General features: G+C 42.5%; 1 protein-coding gene across 1 annotated transcript in view; it reads left to right on the top strand.

Annotated features, from left to right (window-relative positions):
* The window catches only part of gpc1b (glypican 1b), a 60,637-nt gene that overhangs the window by 19,483 nt on the left and 19,335 nt on the right, over positions 1-21,819 (top strand). Inside the window, exon 2 of the mRNA XM_086129314.1 lies at positions 14,765-14,923. Within this exon, the coding sequence (XP_085985440.1) occupies positions 14,765-14,923 (159 nt within the window). The remainder of the gene's footprint in view (positions 1-14,764; positions 14,924-21,819) is intronic.

Here is a 21,819-nt window from a genome sequence, read left to right as displayed (position 1 = left end):
TAATTCAAAACACATTTGCTATTTTCGAGGGATAGGGACCAAGCCCTGCTGGGAAAAGTGAACAAACATGAGTAATGACAACCCCACCGAAAATGTTTAGACAGTAATTGCCCATATTAAGAGTACAAACCATTAATACGCCACAAAATATGACGTCAAAACAGTTTAATGCATTTTACATTAGCCTTAAAAATAAATTAGATACAAATGGGACAAAGACTCTCTTGTAATTTCTGCTCCAACCTCCTTGGAGAGAGTTTTGTACAATATTTATCAAAAGATTTTAGAGATTAGTTAGATATTGTCAAAGTATTTCAAAACTCTCACATTTTCTTTGTTTCGGTGCAGCTTCAAAGTTGACAGATCCACAGAATATCTCCAGTCAGGGCCTGTAGAGAGCTTAGTGCACACAAAGGCTCCAAAACTAGTATAAACACAACACACCTGTTGCACAAACGCAGTAGGGCGCACGTCTGAGATAAAAGTGGACCCCCGCCCTTCGTCTTCTAATGTCAATCTGTGAAAACAACCGCAAGTTGTGGTGGTGGTGTTCTTTTTCTCCATCTCGCCACGAAGTAGGGCATGATCGAACCCGCCCGATTTGGCTTGACTACATGCTCGTCGATAGATCTGAAGTTAATTAACAGTGTTCTTTTTGTTTGATGACTGGTGCTGGTGAGCGCGTTTGGGTGTGGGTGCGCATTTGGGGAGGAGGGGGCGCACAATGATGGGCTTTGTCAGTCTACATGATGTCAGAGGAGCGGTGGCCTTGAGTCACGTATTCAGGTCCAACAATCTTCCATATCATTTTTTATAACTCCTCCACACAGCTGGCTGAGGGTTGGGGGCGGTGGGCAGGTGGCGGCAAATTAGCTTTGCTGGCTGGGGAAGGTACGGTACTGTTTAATTATAGTGGCTGATATTGCGTCGGCACTGTGGAGATGCACTTTAATAGGACTTTGGCGTCAAATGTCGTCACACTCTTGGCAACAACATTCTGGTGGATGACGAGAGGGATCCACTGGCAATTCCAGGGAGCTTCCGCCAAAATAAATAGAGAGATGACTTATCACACTTATTTTAGCCTGTTGCCAGGCTTCCTTCCTCTTTTGGAATTACTTTCCAATTGGATAGCAGACTCAATCACCATATGTCAAGGACTTTTTTCTTCCCCTTTCTTTCTATGTATTCCCATCTCCTGACTCTGCATCGCCGCTTAAATATTTCTGTTCACTAAATCTGTGTACCTCATAGCCGTGATTCCCAACCGCCATACTGCAGCACCGAAATGTGTTGAAAAGTATTCTTCATTGACTTCAAATAAGTTATAGTTTTTCATCGAGCTAGCTAGCTAGCTGGCTAGCGAGAAATACTAGTTAGCTAGCTAGTATTTCTCTAGCTAGCTACGCGTTGTAAATGGTCCTACCTGTCACTCGAAATTGCCAGTGTAGATCGATGAAAACCTATATATGCTATCTAGCTAGCTAGCAAGAAATACCTCAGAGAGATACTTGATGACACCTTTGACCTTTTAAAAAAACTGTTGAAATGAATCATTTTACATGACAGTGTCACTTGTGTAATTCCACATGGCAAAATGCTGCCTTCAATGTCTCATCATACTCTGTGTGAGTCTGCCCCCCCTCAGCCTCACCGTCTTCCTTGTTATCCGTGGACCCTTTTAGTCGGAGCCAGTGGCCCGTCCGTCTCCCTGCGGCCTCCCATTAACGTTCCCTCGCTGCTTCTCTCAGGCCTTAACTCCCCTCAGAGAGAAGAAACCATCGAGGCTTTCAGTCCAAGCCAGCACTTTCTAATGACTCTTTCCAGTGAGCGAGAAGCTTTGTCCCGCTCCCATTACCACATCCCAGCCATTCATGAAACTTGCATTTTTTTTTTTTACCCCCTGCTCCTTTTTTTGCACTTGGATACCAACTAAGGAAAGGACATTCCGTTTATTATGTTGGAAAGATGAGCTGTGATAGAACGCGCTCCTGTTTAATTTTCAACCTTACTAGTTCATTTGCTATTTCAGCATTCAATTAAGAATCACACGGCTGACTACATCTGATAATTACATTTCTTTTCCACAGCAAGAAGCCGACGGGGATGCGCTCGGAAATCCTAATCCAGTGCAGTGAAACCGACGGAAAACTTTCCCCACCAGTTTCACAAGTCATATTAATAATTCAAAATGGGGGGTGGGGGCTTGTTTTTTGAATGACGACAGACTCTGTATCAGTAAGTTAGATGCTTCATTGCAGGTGGGTGGTTGGCAAGAATGAGGAGTCACGCATGCAAAGACAGAACATTTCAAAGACTTTGACACGGAGAGGAATCTAAAATAGAATTGTTTTCATCTGAAAAAGGCAGGCATGTCGAACAAAATCTGAGGATAAAGGCGGCAGAGAGGAGCAAAGCTTTGCAGGAAACGGAAAATCACCTTGCAAATGACAGAAGAAAACATCTAAAACCTTGAAGTCTTGAAGCCAAAGCCTACGTAAACACAGAGGAAAACGCCAGGCACAAGCGCAACAACTTCCAAGTTCAGGAGAGCAGATTTTTCTTCTTTCTTTTATGTGTGTGAGTGTGTGTGTGTGTGCATGTGTCAAAGAAGAACCTCTGAAAAGGCCTCTTTCAGGCCGGGATTGAAAGAGGGATTAGATGGAGGCACACCGAGCGAAAAACACAAACATTCCTTCGCACAGTTGATACGTTGACCTGTCGAAATGCTACCATAAAGCCGCCCCTGCATGGGCACTCAGACTAGCCGTTGGATTGCAAAACCCTTCGGCGTGTCACCAAAAGGCTTAACAACAGGTTCATCATCCACAAATGGCCAAATAAAAGCTAATATTTATACAATGCGTGAAATGCTCCACAAGCATTTGTAACCGGGAGTCTCAAATGAATTTTCCACTCAGTGTTGTGGGCTGGTCTGAATTGTGAGCATTACTTTAAAATCCATCCGAATTATAATGTTGCTAATTTGCTGAAGAGTTAAAGAAGTTAAAAGAAAAAAGGGTGACGTCATCCTCCGTGTATTGGGAAGAAGCCTGCTAGCAACAAAGATACAGCACAGTGAAAAAGTCAAAAGTCTTTTCGAGACAAAAACAACAACAGAGAGCAGGGCTGGATGCATAAGACATGGAAGAAAGCTTCGTGTTCTGACGTGTCACTGAGCAACCTGAGTTTAGCTGAGTTTAAATACAAGACAAAATCAAAGTGACAGCGTAAAAGGCCATAGCAACTGAAAACATCAGTCTCCAACCCAAACGCAGTCATAACAGATGTTCATTAGTGTTAGCATTAAGCTAGCAGGGTCTTTTTGAAATGCGCGAGGTGTAGTTCTTTGTTTTGTATTTACTTTGCCGGTAGACCTCAACTGGGACTGACATTCGACAGTATCAAGCCTCTTTTTTTTGATGAATTGTTGAGTATTTTGCCAAACTGCTGCTTATTGTGAAGTACGTTTTCTACCCCCATAAAATATAAATGATTGTTTGTCAACACATGGGTTTGACCTGCAACCAGTCCAGGGTGTATCTCGCCTCTGGAGAGGCCCAAAGGCTTCTGGGGTAAAAACCATCAAATAAATGAATGAATAAATCTCCAATTCTACTTTCAAAAGCAGAATGATGCTACGTTTCTCTTCATCTGATGGAACGATGTCATCTCAAAGGAATTTTGACATCATGATTCCCGTGCACCGCAAACATCCTGAAAGGAGTACGACTTCCCACAAAGATTTTTTTTCTCTTTTTTTTGCCAGTAAGCAGGCACACAGCTGGTGCTTGTGGGCCCGCTCGCTGATCACTGCTCAATGCCCACACTGTTGTCGCCAAGGCCGGAAGATGACGTTTGGTACATGAGCGATGGTGGTGACCCGCAGAGAACAATGACATGAGATCCTCACAAGATTGACCAAAACTGGGATGTTTGTTTTGGCTTCGTCCCTATCGTCCCCCCTTGGCACCCCCCCCCCCCACCCCCACCCCTTCATTGGCCTTTTTGCCTTTTTGTCCGTCTGTATGTCATCACTGTGTATTTGTCTGCTGACAAGACATTTTGCTGACTTGCACTGACGAAGAAAGGCGAGAAAGTATGAGCCTGTCCTGACCTGACTTCAGAAAAGACAGCTTGGCATGCTTACACTTTGCTATAAGAGTGCTTTCCTTGTGTCACGACTGTTTTCAGATCTGACTTTTGATGTAACTCACCGGTTATGAGCCTGGATTGAGAACGGAGCACAAAAGAATCATCATACGCAAACCTTTATTTTTGGAGGCGGTGATTAAATTGTCGCCTCTGCTGCCTTGTTAATTTATGATCAAACAGCAGGTGGAACGCAAGCAACCCCTGCACAAAGTTACGACTGCGGTGCCATTAAATGCAAAAAAAAAAATCATCTTGATTTAACGAGGGCTGTAAGAAAAAAATACACACACACACACACACACACACAAACAAATAATAAAACAGCGTGATGTTTGAGGATCTGGCATGTATGGATCTGTTTCCTCAGGAGCCCAGATTCCTGGCCAGGGGGCATGGGAGGTGCAGTATAGGCGGCGGGATGGTTGAAGAATGACTAAAGTTGGTTCGAGAGACCTGGCCATACGTTCTGCTGATCACTGAGAAAGTTGGTTTGACTTGCTTTTAAATTCTCTCTGGTCAGAGCAAATCCAATATTTAACACCCCTCTCACTTGGCGATGTGGAGTAAAGCTCCGATTGATTGAAGTTTTAACTTTTAAGTCTCTTACCGTGAATGCAGCAAAAGAGACATCAAGCAGGGATTCAATAAAAGGACGGGGCTGGGGGCTTTGATTATGCAGCAAGAGTCTCCATTTCAAAACAAAGCTCCATTTATTTGGGTGAAAAGAATGAGGTTGAGTAGTGACTGTGGTGTGTTTTGTGCTATGATTGAATCAAACGTACCATTACGGAATTTTTAATTGCTTTGAAACTGGGCTCCTTGGACATCCATCCGTTTTCTAATCTGCTTATCCTCACAAGGGTCGCGGGTGTGTTGGAACGTATCCCAGCTGTCTTCGGGCAGTAGGCGGGGGACACCCTGAACTACATCCAATCGCAGCGCACGTTTAGACGTAAAACCATTCGCGCTCACTTTCACACCGACCATTTGGACTGTTCCATTCAACTGGCCGTGTGTGCTTTTGTAATGAGGGAGGAAAACCGGAGTACCCGGAGAAAACCCACGTTGGCAAACTCCACGCAGGAGCGCCGGAGCTGGAATCGAACCCTGCACCTCTGCACTGTGAGGCTGACGCGCTACCCAGTCAAACATCGTGCCGCCGGCTCCTTCAACAGTTGAAAGAGTAGTCTCGAAATACAACATGCATCATAGTTTGAAGAGAACTGGTGAAATCGTAGAAAGATGGCGAACAATGCAGCACTCCATTGTGAAGATGTTTTTTTTCTCCTTTCCCAAACACGTTCAAAAATTATGCAATTGGGCTAACATTTTGTTTTCTTTGTATTCTGCAGCTGTTTTAGGACGATCACTTTTTTTTTTTCCTTTGTATAAACCTTACGACATCTTCAGTTCTCCAACCTTCACCATTCACAACAACCCAGACGTGCCCGAATGTTTCGGTGCTTCTTGTTTCTTTGACTGGCCCGACAACAGCAGGTCATCTTTCTTAAATCCGGAGGTGCAGAGCGCAGCGAGCTTGACTGCTTTTGTTTGCTCTGTCACCATCAAGAGATGAGGCTTGCCACAAAAGAAAGGCTTTGCTGGGAGAGGAGTCGAGCTTAAAAAAAAGAAAGTATTTTTTTCTCTCTTGCATACCTGTGCACAAGCACAGAGCTGCATTCACTCTCTGTTTCTATGCATAGTTCATTGTACCAACAAATTCATAGGATAGTCGCGATGTGGGAATGGAGTATACATTGCGTTATTCAGAAGTAGGGATTCCAATGCTGACAATACAAAATGGCTTTAAACACTACTCATTTATCGATTTTTTTTTGTCTATACTGCTTAGCCTGTTCAGGATCGCTGGGAGCTGGAGCCTCGCCCAGCTGACGTTAATGTTAAAGGCATACGACACCGTTGACGGGGTTGTCAGTCATTCACAGGGCACGCTTGTATTTGAAAAATTGAAATTCAAATGTTAACTCTCTTTTGGATGAAATGGAATCGAACGAGCAAAGTCGAAACTTAATTTAAAAAAATGAAGGAGAAATTGATTGATTCAATGGTGAGCTTTAAAGTCACAGACCCACAAAATTTGAATGTGATCCTTTTCCCAACATCGTACTTGCGTCTGGGGTATGTCATTAAAAAAAATAAAAAAAAGATTCAATACATACCTCGATTTATGGGGTGTGATGCGACTGAAAATTGGTTCGATTTTTAAAGTGGAACGATTAGACTCGTTTGGATTCTGTGGGATGACGACTGGATTCGGTACGGCCCAGTTTGAGAGTGGAGGATGCAACGACTTTCTTGTCATGACATTTTGACTAGCAGCAATTCTGATAGACACGGTCAAAAGTAAATGCAGATATCTGCGATGTTTTGAATTCAAGTGAATGAAAAAAAATCTTCAACTGGCATTATGACTAGTCGCAATCAAATTGTATTTACAATCTCAAACTTTAGTCTGAGATCGCTGCAAGTCATTCACATGTATCGGTAATTCACACAGCTAGCTAGATTGACCTGCAAATGAATTGTGTTTAATTTACTGTCACCACAAAACTCCAAACACATAATTAGCAAACGTGATGTCCCGAAAAGAAAGGTTGAACCTTTCCCACTCCGGTTGCTCCTTTTATTGATTCATTTCTCTTCTGTGTGTATCATGTGATGGGACGTGTGCGTCAACTGTTGATGCCTTCGCTAGCTCATGAATGGAAAACCCATCCATCCCGCACACACAAATACGGCACAACAACACGCCCAGTCCTCTCAACTCCGAAATGAGGTCAGCCTGTTCAAAGCTGCTCCCTTTCTTTGGCATTTGTTCACTTATTATTATTCCCCCCCTCTCCCTTTCAAATGACTTTGCATTGATTTTCCACCTCAGCACATGATTCAGTAAAATGACACATGGACAAGCTCAAGTTAAGACACGTCTCCAACCTGCGGGAGAAGGGTGTAACTAAGACAGTGTGCGGCTAAGTATATTTGTATCAAATGAATTTTCGGCAATGCGAAAACGTTCAGGGTTGGGGAGGGGGGGTTAAAAACAACAAGCAAAGAGTAGAATAAATAAATAAATAAGTCCGGTGGAGTGGTATTACTTGGAAAAGCCAACGGAGCGATCGGTCTCCCTGACAACATGGCGACCGGACCTGCTCAGTGATTCCGACAGGTCGTTTCCACCAATGAGAGCAACTGGTAACAGCGTCAACGTGTGTTTGCTCGCTGTGTCCAAGCGATAAAAGCGGACAAGAGAACAACACTAAGTACTTGGGAGAGAAAGAAAAGTCGACACGCCTGCGCGCTTATCAGAGCAGTCAGTCAAGCGTGCTTTTAAAAAAATCACAGCATGACCCTTCTTCGTCTGTTTTGTCACTCGTAGACGCCGGCCCCTTTTTGAGCGCGGCAACGCAAATATTGCGAGTTTAACATTCAGGGGGTTGCTTAACCTTGGGAGGAAGCTGATCAAGTATCGTATTGGGTCTTGACAAGCGTTTCATTAAATCGGATTTGTGTGAGTCAGGTTGGGGCCTCCATGTTCATGTGCTGAATGTGCTGGTAGAGGTCAGATGGAAGTTTCGATAACCGGGGACTGATCTCTAAAAATAGATCTGTGCCGGAGTGTACGAAATGGGATGTTGTCTTGCGTTTTCGTCAATCGTAACAAGGAAATAAATGTAGTGATTGTCAAAGTGTGTTACGCGGGCTTCCTTGTGCCTGTGTCGAGTTCGGTTGTCTTTGATTTAACTTGAAGTACAATATGTTAGCATTCAATTTTGAAAGACTGTTTGAAAGCATCTTTTGAAGTACCAGTCATCTTTTTATTTTCCGATTGTTAAGTGCAGTGTTACGTTCAAACTGCACATAATGTCACTGTGGCTTGCAATAATATTAAATATACACTTTTGGATGGACACTCAGGCCTTTTTAGGTGCTACTTATTGTAAAATGTTGAGAAAAAAAAACCCTTCAATAATCAACCTGTTTTTCTTCCCAAGTAGATTTTGAGGTACACATTCTAAATGTTATTGAGTCATGGATTGACAAATCGTTTAGAATTGTGACGACTGTGTGGAATCTAGCAGAGGCACTCTTTATTGAATTTTTCAATTTGAGCGAGTTAGCTTGCTGAAGCAAAACATGGTGTCAGAGATTTGCTCCAGAGCAGTTTGATCTTTTCAAAATGCATTTTCTATTGAAACAAAAACAAACTTTTAGAGGTAACTTCTGTGATTAAGTATAAGAAGTGTGTGTATGTATATGTATTTATATATGTATATGTATGCATATACATATACTGTACATACAAAGTTTTCCTATCCAGGCTTGCTCCCACACTCGGTCTTTGCACCAGACATGTTTTATACATACATGCAATGTGTGTAACATGACACATCTCCATGTCAAATCCATTTCCTCGTTAACACTGACACTGTCACACTAGCTTTGAAGTCTGATATCACTGCATCTGTTCTACATTTATTGCTATGGGTAATAAAAAATAAGAAAAAAATGCCAGTGGACACCGTTTGTGGTTTTATTTGACTTGCCATTACATTATTGTTAAAGTTACTTTCAAGTGCCACATAGAAAACCAATGAAACATGCGAGCTTTTGTTCAACATTAAAGGTAATTCTCAGTGGGCTTATTTTTATTCCTTGCGCCTGCAAGCGATAACAACTATTTTCCATTTTCTCTTTTTTTCCTGTGATATTCGACGCTGACTGATCATCGGAGCGTCTTCTGCTGCTCCCGAGCCTACTGGAATCAGTCTCTGAGGGCCATTTTGGTCATATAATATTAAGTGATCCCAGCCATTACTGTTTGAATGAAAAAAAAAGTACACATTGCTGTGGAAGTCATTTTCTCATTGGATGGACCATCTAGTCAGTCTATTCGCGTCTAGTTAGGTAGCTGGTCAAACGTTGTACCCTTTGTTTTAGAATTGAAGTAAGTGACTTCATTCCAAATGCATGGTTGTCGGCCCTCACTGAATCACTCACGGTGAATGTGAGAGACCTGCGAATGGCCGGCAACCAGTCCAGGATGAAAGTCTGCCTGATGCCCAGTGTCCTGGAATAGACTCAAGCTCTACAGTACAGCACATGAGAACCCCCCCCCCCCCCCCCAAAAAAGGGAAAATGAGATGTTGAAACTCAGCAGGAGAGAATTTATTCCCAAATTTGATCGTGATCTGCTCATAGAAAGAAGTGCTGCATCAGTGGGTGTAGTAGAGGATTGTCCATAAATTTAATGTGTCCCAATGGGATATAATAACGTGTGATTGGTTCGATTTAGCGTACAAAAGGTCGACTGGTCTGCTGATCCAAATGTCTAACTCCCGTGCTGTATATCTTCCACTCGTCTGCCACGAGGAAGCTATTTCTGTGAGCCTGTGGGTCTGGCAGCCCGGGTAACTTGCGGGGTCTTTCGCTGTACCTCGCCGTACGACATACTATGTTTTCGGGGACAGATTTAAACGTTGAATGGGCTGGTCACAAGGGCGCTAAATCGTGGATCAACATATGTCATTGATTAAACCTGTAATCCCTTGTTCAAGTGTATATTGGTTTATTGTTCACGAATTCTTAACTAGAAAATTTTGGAAGTTGAGACGTGTTTTCCATGTAAATGCCCTAATCCGTTCCAAGTACCCCCCCAAAAAATATTCAGACATAAATGTTTTCTAAAGCATAAACATGCATCAAAATATGTAACAAATACATGTTTCAATTACATTACTGCACAATAAATGGGAATTTTGCATAAGGTAAAAATAATGAATAAAGAATAAAAATGACGGTCATTTAACTTTTAACTGTATCCTCATCGTTTTTTTGCCCTCTTTAGTCCATGTTCTCTCTCAGAAGTGGCTTTTGCCTGGACGTTTGCTTTTGTCGGCTTTTAACAATCCTTCGAAAATGTCCAAGGCAAACATCAGCATCGTGAGCGATCGCCGGACTGGTGAACACCTTTTCTAGGTCATTCACATTTACGTAAAACTATCGGAACACCTCATGGTCCGAGGGGCAAATGACGAGGACGCTGCATTACTCTCTGTGTCCCATGTTGTGTTATTTTTGTTATTTTGACTTCAAAATGGCGCCGTGTGAGTGGCTGCCTTTCCAGCAGCTCCTATATTTTGTTGTTCTACTTCTTCCTTTCATAACTTTGCTGCTGTGAATCGTGAATTTCTCCATTGCGAGACTAATAAAGGTTTTCTTATCTTATCTTATTAACACCGATCTGTCTATCTATCTACACACATAGACACATACGATTAGAGGTCCCTCTTAGCCAATGGGATGCCAGGATGATGCTCCATCGTAGCCAATGGCAGAGCAACTATAAGTATGTTGCATTCAGGAAACTTGGAACCGTGAGTAGCAGCCCATACTGTATTTTTACCTTTTGTATCTTGAAATGTCTTTCGTAACAAGAGGCAATATTTTCCAGTCGGAGTGTTTCGTAACTTGAAAATTTCGTATGAAGAGATGTTCGTAAGTAGAGTTACCACTGTATACCAAGGATACTCATCGTAAATAGCACCAAAACAACAGTGTGCAATAATAAACGTAAACATGCTCAGAGATGTCATAATTAAAAAAAAAGAAAATCTGTATTTGAACCCAGTGCAGGTTTTCTGAACGGTAAAATGATGCTGCTCGCAGTAGCGCCGGTCTCAACTCAACAGAAATGTATTTCTAGAGCACTTTAAACCATTCGCTGCTTCATTCAAAGTGCTGTACATGAAGTGAAAATCAGACGTAAAAACTAAGGCACTTCAAACAGTAAATGACGAATATCTTCAACCACACACGCGCAACTTGAAATTTATTACTCCCATGACAAAGTGTACCTACGTAAGATGAAGGCAGTCATTGTTCATTTGCCGCTCCGCTCTTATTTCTGCTTGTCTGCTGTCATCTCTTAAGGCCCGTGCATTGTCATTCCCAACCACGCTTCATCCCAATGCGCTCACCCTTAGTATGCATCCCACTAATAGGAGCATTCCACCCTGGTGAACACCGATAAGCGGATGGTTAAGGAACTGTTCTCCGTTTAGCATCCCAGCCTGTCAAAAGAAAGAAGGAAAGAGTGCCCGGACGCAGCTATGGGCTTCCATTAAAAACGAACCCTTATTAAATCATCACGCACACACACTTATTGTACTGTTGAGGCGGCTGATTGGCTTGCTGCCTCCATGCTGATTGGCCTCACAGCGGGAGGTTGATGAAAGCGGAACAGCAACCCTGTTGATTTAAATATATTCGAATAGCTCATTGAATTTGGTGCCAGTTGTTCGTGTGGGGTTCTATGTCCTCGAATTTGTATGCAGGATGTGAGCGTTTGTGTTATGAGCATGTTTTGCCCATCAATCATGCCTGCAATGACGTTTATTCAGGCTGTAGGGATGATTTAGAAGCAATAAAGACAGGAAACGGCAAAAAAAAACCGGGCTAATCTCTAATGTATGAGAAGCAGATTTCTAATATGTAATGAAAGCAGGCATTTGGCTGTCTCTTCACGTCTGGCATTAGCAGCCCAAACATCCCAAGAAATGTTAATTCAAAACAGTGCTGAATCTTCGTGTTTTTCACTTCATCTTGACGTTTTTCCTCCTAGCATCACAACATTAGGTGCATCTGCGCAGACAAATGGGATCCATTTCAAGATACCAATCAAAAAATCATCAACGACTGCACTGATTTGCTTGTTAAAGGATTATTGTTATACACTAATGCCTCATATAAAACAAAAGCATTAAAACAACCAATTAAAACCATTGGCAACCTCTCACTACCTGACTTGTTCACTGCTTGCAGACTGTGGTCACCACTGGATATAATAACTAACTGCTAGCTACTGAGCTAGTTACGTAAGTTACCAACTTGCTAACCAGCTACTGAGCTATGTAGTTGACTAACTAGCTGCTGTCTAGCTGCACCGAACAAATTGCAGGATTTGCTACTTTGCCATGTACCTTGATAAACTAACTGTTAACTAGCTACCTAGATATGTACACACAAACTGCTAATTCACTCCCGAGCTATAAGATAACTGCTATATGCCCAGCTACTAACATTGAACTTTGTTTTGCTACAAACTATCGAGTGAGCTACCTACATTATGTGGCTAACAAACTAACTTCTGGCAAACTACCTGGCTATGTAGCAAGTGGAAATCATCCTTTTAAAAATACTTTTAATGAGAGTAGACAGTGTTCACACCCACAACGGAGCCAACATCCGTGTCTAACTATACACATCTACAAAAATACTAAAAAAAAAGACTAATCCACCCATGCTCACAGTTGGTGTGTTTTGCCCTAGACTTGTGCTGGGCAAGGAAATAGGCCCCATTATATATATATATTTTTATATTTTTGATTAGAATTCAATTTCTAGTCTGTTTGTTTTTGTGGTTTTTAGTTGGCAGTGGTTTATGGAGTGGCAGTGTGTCATACTGAGGGCGGTTTGTTCTGCTTGCGTTTGATGAGTCCAGTCAGAAAACACGTGTTTGGTCGCTCGGAACATGTTCCCTCTGCACTTTGTTTGAAGTGCTTTCACCTGAATAGATGTGAGCTGACGGCCACAAACACAGTGATGTTTATAGAGTCGGCCATGTTTGTATCATGAGCCTCTTAGAACCGTTATGCTCTATTGCAGCCGACCTTTTATAGCTGTTAGGCTCGTGTTGCATGCACGAGCGTGCGTGCGTGTGCGTGTGTGTGTGTGTGTGTGTGTGTGTGTGTGTGTGTGTGTGTGTAAATGCCCTTGCATGTGTTTACACCTGCAAAATTCTTCTGGAAAACAATCATGCTGAGTTTTATTTATAGAGGCTTGACAGTAATACTGCCAGTGTGTGTGTGTATGTTTATATGCGTATTCTTTGCATGTCCTTTCAAATGACACGCGGCGAGCAGGTTGGACTGGAGGGAAGTGATAGAGGATGCACACACACACACACACACACACACACACACACACACACACACACACACACACACACACACACACACACACAGGGTGCAGGCATTTAAAGAAGCAGCCAAGGAGCTGACAGATTGCAGCTGACCTCTAAGCAGAATATATATTATTTCAACATAAATCTTCCCTTTTTCATTCCCCTGTTTTCGCATGCTGTTTTCCTCCCTGCTTCTTTGTGATCTCATCTCCACTACTTATGCTCCCCGGGCAGTTTTTTTTTCTCTTCACGTCTCTCTCTCTCTCTCTCTCACACACACTCGCAGACACCTCTCCAAAGTCCAAATGTTCCCCACTGGCGGGTATGTGGGTGAGAGTCACAGCCTAACCAGTTGAGAAGGTGCCGACAGGTTCCCAATGTCACCATACACTCCACTTTGCTTTTGCATTTGAAGGGGGTGAAATTGCCTTTAATTGCTACGATTCAAAGTTGGCCCGGATGAGACTCTTAAAGGACAGTTAGGGGAACTTGGCAGACACATAATCCTTGACAAGTACACATGCCAGGAGTATAAAATTCACCTGAGCGGGTTCGACTTAATTGCTAAATCGAACCCTCAGTTCTCATTTTTAGACATACAGTATGATGCAAGCTTTGCAAAAGTTCCTCTCCTCCACCCAGAATATCGATTTCCTCCGTGTGTTGCGTGTCTGTAATCATACCCACCAGACACTTTATTAGACATCCCAGACATTTTATTAGGTATTATTGGTTCAGCCGGGGAATTCTGGACACAAGTTTGACGTTTTCTACTGAAGTTGCAATACAACCTATGATGCTTGGTTCACTTCTAAGCCATTCTCGTATCATATCAGATAGTTCTGTTCATGTGATGCTTTTAGCAACTCTTTAACGTTCCTAACTATGTGTGCGTGTGTGTGTGTATGTATATATATTATAGATCAATAAAATCGCAAAAAAACCCACTCATCACTGTTTGTGTAACCCTAATCTAAGGATTACCAATCAATCAAAGATAATGCATGTTGCATTATATCGAGTGGTGTTGAGATGTGCAGTATATACATATTGTTAAAATCCCCCAAACTGAGCTTTAATATCTCTGTAAAGGCATCACAATCCCATTAGAATGTGCATGTGTGGCACCGAGAATTTGTGCTTGAAATATGAAGTCGAAGGCAACATCGCTTAAAATGTAAATGAACGCCACCCACATGTTTTACCCGTCAAACAGCCTTGCCTCATTGAAGTGCAATTTGCTTTCGACACGGTTTTCTTCCAATATGTGAAGCAGCGCGACTTGAGAGCAGACAGAGAAACTTTGACAGGCTGCGTTGACGCTCGCACGTGCGCTATTTGATTATGTGCATTGCTAGTAGTCCTCTGCCAGCGACCTGTCTGCATCTCGCCAGGCAATCGAATGACGAGTGAGCCCATGTCTCCGTCAACTGCCAACGCAGCCACTGCAGCTTATCCGAGATTGTCGTGTCCATGCTGGCTCCTCAGATGATTATAAAGTAGCTGAGTGTTGACATCAATGACAGAGCCAGTTTTACTAATGCCTTCCCCTTCTCTTGTTCTCCCTCTTTCTCCTTCCTTGTGCTTCTTTCCCATCCTCTCCTGTCCTGTTTCTCGACCCACTAGGGGAGCACCTGCGCGTCTGTCCTCAGGGTTACACCTGCTGCACCAGCGACATGGAGGACAACCTCGCCATGCTGAGCCGAAGAGAGGTAGAGGGACTTCTCAAAGACGCCGGACGCTCCTTGCAGGTCTCCCTCGGAGGACAGTATAAGGCCTTCGATGGTGAGTTTCTAAACTTGTGCGCAAAGAAACACAACAGAGCCAACATACAACGACGGATCAAGATGCATGATTGTCAGGATTAAAATTAAAGGCTCGTGCGGCTTTTGTTAGAATGACAACCAGTGCTTACCAGTTACTTAGGTGAGCATTATTATTTTTTTTTTTACAATGATTAAGCTCACGAAAATTCAGACCCTGTGATCACTTTAAAGGAGACACAATATGGAAAATTGACTTGTTATTGCTTGTATAAAAATAGTGGATTTGAATGCCTACCCACCCATTGGGTGTGAAATTAGTGCGCAGTTATCTATTTCGTAAAATGTGTCTGTGAGCAAGCTGTTCTGCATTTCCATCCCACAGTAACAGTGGGGCAAATTTGCATCAGAAGTAATCTTTCAAATATGAGGACCAAAACTATTTCTTCCGAGATAGAAGCAGCAACTACTCGTGCCAATATGTCGAAACCAAGAGTAAATTACAAGCAGCATAAAACGAAACTTCTTGTTTTCTTGACTGAAATAAACGCAAGGCGTATTCTGTGTTGTAGCAAAGGCAGCCATAGCCACGGGTTGCATTCTTCAAGTATGTTATCTTCACGGTTTCTACAATTTCCACAAAGCTGAATTTCAAGAAATGATTTGCATTGGCACCAGCCATGATTCCGTCAACATTATTTTCATATTGCAAACTCCAGTGCACCTTGGAATCAGCTCGCAAACAATTGAGTGTTTAAAATGACAGAGAGCTCCCCTGGAGCTGGACCAGTTCTCCGCTGGCCAGTGGCTGACGATAGATCTGTCAGATTAGGCTTTTGACCTTTTGCCATCGTCATGATTAGTAGCGGAATGGCGTTTGTTTACTTTTCCTGTGTCGGTCCGAGTCCTTCATTCTGGCGGTCCCACTCCTTTTTCACCGCGGGTGCCGATGCTGCTGTGCCAAAGGAATACCACTGAAGGGCCAAAACACACACATGCACAAAGCTCTCCAGGATGTGCAAATTCCATCGTTAGTGCGTGTCATACCGCGCTTCTTGACCTTTCGATTTTGGGGAAAAACACCTCATTTAGCAAAAGAAGAGCCAGTAAACAATGCTGACGAGACCTAAACATTATTCGGCGTAACTCAGCTTCATTCTCTAAACATTTGATGCTTTTAGTATGCAAAGAATTTCCTCTTTTGTTGCTTCATAATGGAGTTATTTGGACATAGCTCTGTTCATTATGCACTTCAATCATACATTTGGTTTAAACAAAGGGACGGTGTCGATTAGACATTGTCGTCCGTTCTCTCCTCTTGGTTCCGATTTCCTCTCGTTGGTTTATGAGCCGGGGACTGCAGAGTTGATGGAAGGCAGGGGATGGCGTTGATGGGACATTGAGGTCTAAAAACCATCTGTTGTTCACTGACTGGGTCCGATCCAGTTTCAGCACCAGCTGGATCTGAAACCAGATCCAGCACTGATTCAGTTTCGAGAAACTTGCCACAGATAGAGAACATTGGACAACACTTGGGGGCAATAAGCCTCTGAAAGTGGTGCTGAACTGCAGTCTGAAAACTTTCTTGCCATGTGGCAGTTTTGCATTGCTGCTCCTAATATCAATCGGCGAACCATGGGCAAGGGAATTACATATTGCTACGCCTAAGATGTCAAATGATGAGAAGATGCCACGTCTTTCTGAAAGATGTTTGAAACAAAACAGAAGAAAGGAAGTGTATAGTGACTTTTGGGACACCCTGTATATTCAGATAATAACCAGATGCGGTGTTAGCATGTAGGAATTTTGATGTCCTTCCTTGTTCATGTAAAAGATCGTTTGTATAAGTACATTTACAACAAGAAGGGGACTACATTTTCTTCCAACCACTTCCCCTTGTGTCCAAATGACTGCAACAGTGACAATATAGCACGCTAGCAGTGCTGACACATCTGGCTATGTTTAGCAGGGTGTGGACTAGCTAGCGCCATGTGACTAAGTGTAGGGTGTTGCTGCTCCAGCTCAGGCAGCATAGACCTTTTTTTTGGTCCACTGACGTTGGAAAAGGTCCCAAGCAAGCCACCAGACCACAGATTAGAGGACCAGCATGCACACATGGAGGATCTGGGTCTTGCAAGTATATGCACTCTATATGTGAGCACGCTGATGTGGCTTTATTTGTTTGTCAGGTTGTAATTTGACTGCCTGGGACTGTTGAGTTGGAGATGGTCTTTTTGTTTAAGTTTGCCTTCGGCTTTACGGTTGATGCTTTTAAAACCGGCGAACAATGCAGAAAAGGGGATGATTAAAATGGGTTAAAGAGGAGACAAAGGGAATGAGATGGATGAGGAAGTGCTAAACAGATGGGAATGCAAATTGATGGGACAAGAAAATGTCCATTTAAAAAACAAAACAAAGTCTTGGCTTCCAAATCGAAAGGACAAATAAGGAAGGTCAAAGAGGACACACAGAGTGATGGGATAGAAAAATGGTGGATGGCAGCCAGGTGTGCAAGACAGACGGAGCCGAGAAACCGGGCAGGTGGTGACAAAACCCAGTGGAGCCATTACTGGCATCTGCAAGGCAGGGGTTTGTGTTTGTGTATTCTCACCGGGCACAACATTAGGGACACCTCCACAATCTGATGAGATCCAAAACAACAAACGCATCAACAATTCTGCCTTTACAAATTCAATAGTGCTCAGACTTATTCATTTAACACTACGTTTATGATTGCGGTTATTGCGCTGATTATTAGCATCATTGTCCAAGAAGTTTTTAACTGCATTTTCTCTGTTTGATCTCATTAGGTTGTGTGGGTGCATCTCATGTGGCCGCAGACGATGACGTTTTTCATGCCTTTTTTATTAAATGTTTTTTTTAAAATTAAAACTTTATTGAACTAGGTGGTCTCATCGAGACAGGTAAGACGATAACTCAATTTAACTTTGAACTCGATTTTATCTTTGAACCCCCGTTTACCAGCTTCTAAGCTATTGCGGGGGTAAAAAAAAAAGGCCTTAGATGAAACACCGATCCCAATCACGCATCAAGGCGCGATGGCACGACTTTGTAATGGTTTGAAATGACTTGAATCTGAAATGATCAAACCTATGCAGACTGCAAGCCACGCTGGCAGTTGATGAGAAGTCAAGTCTTTTGCTTCCGGCGTTCTCTACCTATTTTCAGTTGAAAGCAGGTCCACGGTCACATGCGTTGATGTCGTGTTTCGCAACAACGCCGAAAGAGGAGAGAAAGTGGGACCAAAACCTGGTCAAATGCCTGGCTGACAGCTGGAGAGCATCACAAGCACTGGCGTCATGACTGTGCTGTATGTCATATATCTCACCCGCGCCATCACTCGCAATGGAGTTTGTGTAGCAAATAAATAAATGGATTTCCCACAATACCACAAAGAATAGACTAATAATTACAGTAAAGTTCAAAGAATCAGCGCCTCTCTTAAATGCTTCGACAACTACGAAATGACTTAATGACCTCCATGAAAGTAAGATTTATGACGGTGCTGTCGAGCTACTAATGACTGTTTTCACAAAATGGATCTTAGTGTTCTTTGCAATTCCATTTGTGAATTATGTTATGTTATTTTTTTTTTCCCAGTTTGTTTTTCTTGTCTGGCGCCGTTATGTTTTTTACACAAGGAAGCATATTCACTGGCTGGAGAAATAATAGTTATGTAGGCCTGTTTAAAACATGCTGCCTTTTCACCCTTTATTGGTCTCTCATTTAAATACAAAACGAGAAATTTACTGCGGCTAATTCCAAGAATTGTTGAATATTTTTTTCAGTTATATGGAATAATCTAGGTTTAGTTGGTAAGTTTTTTCTCTGATTGACTATTACAAAAACCATAGGATTCGACCACCTTACATTGAGGCACGTTACATTGCACAGTATGTACCGTATTTTCCGCACTATAAGGCGCTTCGGAGTATAAGGCACACATTCAATGAATGTCCTATTTTAAAATTGCTTTCATATATCGGCCACACTGCATTATAAGGCTCATAGAACGGTTGCGTTAGGCATCCACTAGATGGAGCTACTTTAAAGGGAATACAATACAGTACAGCTTTATTTATATAGAACTTTCACAACCGCTGCAGCTGTAACAAAGAGCTTGAAAGAATATACAAAATACTACGTCCAAGAAATAAGAATATATTGATCCACATATAAGGTGAATCGGATTATAACTCAATTTTAAAGCACAGCCGGCTTTTGAGAAAATGGAATGCTTTTAGGTGCGCCTTATAGTCCGGTAAATGCGATAATTCTCTTTTATTTACGTTTAATTTTGTGTACTCACATTAAATCGCTTGATGCCTTTTTTGGGGGGTCGGGTTTCTGGAAGTGAGTTGAATTATGTTCAGTGCCTCGATACGGTGCTCATATCTCAGTTTTTCAAGTCAAAGCAAAAAAAAGAAAAAAGGTCTAAATGACGGCTTGTGTCTTGGAAAACTCGTAAATTGAGTCACTCCTATCCCAAGGCGCCACTGGATGATTCCCTGTCCACTGAAGGGCCATGGCTGACAGTGCTCAGTTTTGATTGGCTAATTGTGTTATAACCACAATCAGGCCATACCTTCGCCTGCATTCTTCACACTTTCAAGGTCAATCCTGGACGTTACCATAAAGCCTCCGCGGCGCTTGATTGGCTCAGTTTATCTTCATGCAAATCAGTTTCCATAGCCGGAATCGTACCCCTGCCTCATTAGCCTTAAACTTATCACACTCGTAATGATGGAGAGCAAGCCATAGCATAATGAGTGCAGTTGGTGACATGATGGAGACAGAAGCAAACAGTGGGGTGTTCGATGAGGAAGAGAAGACAAAGACAATGGGTGGTGGAGAATGCTGCTGAAAAGGAGGGAGTGAATGAATATAAATGAAGAAAGAGGTTGTGTTAAATGGCGCATGTACCAGAAGACTTCTCCAGGAAAGCCTGTTGATAAATGATACACAGATACAGTATGTGATGTGCCAACCGCTTTAATAAAACTGATATTTTAGTAGAATCGAAAGCTAAGCAAACGGCCTCAGTGCATTTGGACTGAATGTTGTTCTTGATGGAGGGTGACACTGTGTGTAATGGCGCCGAAATCGTCATCTGTGCATTCAGTGTGCCCAGGACAGCAATGTTTGCTTATGTCTGCCGTGTTTATTTTACTTTGACTGCCTTTGCACAGATGGAGCGCGATAACCAGAAAGAAGCTGTCGAGAACGTTAGATACTTGTGGGAAAAGGCCTCTGCAAGGATAAAACCGATGCTGTGCAATTGTGTGTTCGGAAACCAGGATGTTGAGGGAGAATACGCCCCATATGTAGCACAAAAACTTTAGAGTCCAAACCATAGTTACATTTTTGGGGAAAGGATATTCCGATGTTGTTTCAGCAAAGCGCCTGAACCCCAAAGTAACATATCGACATGAGGCTACTGTGGTGTGGTTTCTATGAATGTGCCGCGAGTGGACGGCAAGCGATTGACACGTCAGTCCCACCTTCTGTCTATAATTGGTTGTTTTTCCTTGGGCGCAGTGATTCGTTTCAAAATGTAATTGAAGGTACTGGATGGGGCCATATCGTTTTACTAATGGTTTACTGTCAATTTTTTGAGGGCGTGGGGCTGTGTGTGTGTGTGTGTGGGGGGGGGGGTCTGGGTTTTTTTTTCAACAAATATGACAAAAGTGACTTTTGGGAAAATCGTACACTCTAAATTGATCATAGTAAACGCAATACTGAGCATATATTTTTAGAGATTGCCGAACGATTGAGACTTAGCAATGAAGTTTTCATCGGGTCCAGCATGCAATTGCCTGAAATCATTGATACCTTTGTTAGCATTGTGCCACGTTGAGCTTTTTCCATCAGCCTTGAATTTTTCTTTCATTACCACCAAATGCGAAAGCACTCAGCATTTATCAAATGGACAAGGCGTAGGAAAAAAAACCCAATTAAGGCCATCAGATGTTTAAGTGATATGAAATTGCTGCTAGCTGTCATTTGTCTCCCACTTACATTGAATTCATTGTGCTCTTTCTTTTTTTTTTCCTCATGTTTCTAGTGCGTTGTCAAAGTCAAAAACTATTTTATTTGAAATTCGTGGCCTTTTACTTTGATGGAGTAAAAGGCCATGGAGTAAAAAGCCCTGTCACTCCTCCAGTCCGAGCAGACTTACTCTTTTAGCTTTTTATTTGATGTGTTTTTCAGGCTACTTTTGTTGTTGCAAAATATTTCCATTATTCGCTGCAAAAATTCAGTTTGCCAAGTCAGTGTTGGTCATCCCACTCGTCCCTTAAAGCTTTGAATCACTTCCTGCGACTGTCGAGATGATGTTAAAACGATTCTAGTTGCCAACTGGAATCCAAACGTCCATGGCAGTGAAAAAGTTAATCGCGCCAATTTGAACTGCAACATAAGAGGAAATGTACTCACATTGTGGTTTGTTGCTTCTCTTAAGTCTTTGCCGGGTGCATTTCAGCCTTTTGACTTCAAGCCATTTGGCGGTGGAGAAAAGCCGCGTATGAATGAGAAAAGTGATTCTGGATCAAGATGCAATGAGCTCTCTCCATTGTCGAATCCTTCTGTGGGATAAACACCGGCTCAGCTCAAGCTGCGATTGACTGACAGTTGAAGGAAAGGTCGATGCCACCGCTTTATTACATCGGATCTCATGTCAGTAACTTCACACAAGATCAGCTTGACGACGGTGCCGGCGTGGTTTGCAAGAAGAATATGTTGATGGCAAACTTGCCAGTCTTTCTGCTTAAGATTACCTGAGTCGGTTTGGGAATAGATTTAGTATTTCAATATACAGCGAAACTCCTCTACAACGAAACCTACATGCGCGAAAATACCCCCCATTGTGAAAAAAATCTTCATGCATTAAAGCCATTC

The sequence above is a fragment of the Hippocampus guttulatus genome, chromosome 14, assembly GCF_054856545.1.
Source record: "Hippocampus guttulatus isolate MCC_2025c chromosome 14, RoL_Hgut_1.0, whole genome shotgun sequence".
Taxonomy (NCBI): domain Eukaryota; kingdom Metazoa; phylum Chordata; class Actinopteri; order Syngnathiformes; family Syngnathidae; genus Hippocampus; species Hippocampus guttulatus.
Note: the sequence above shows the minus strand (reverse complement) of the source record. Positions and strands in the feature narration are given on the sequence as shown.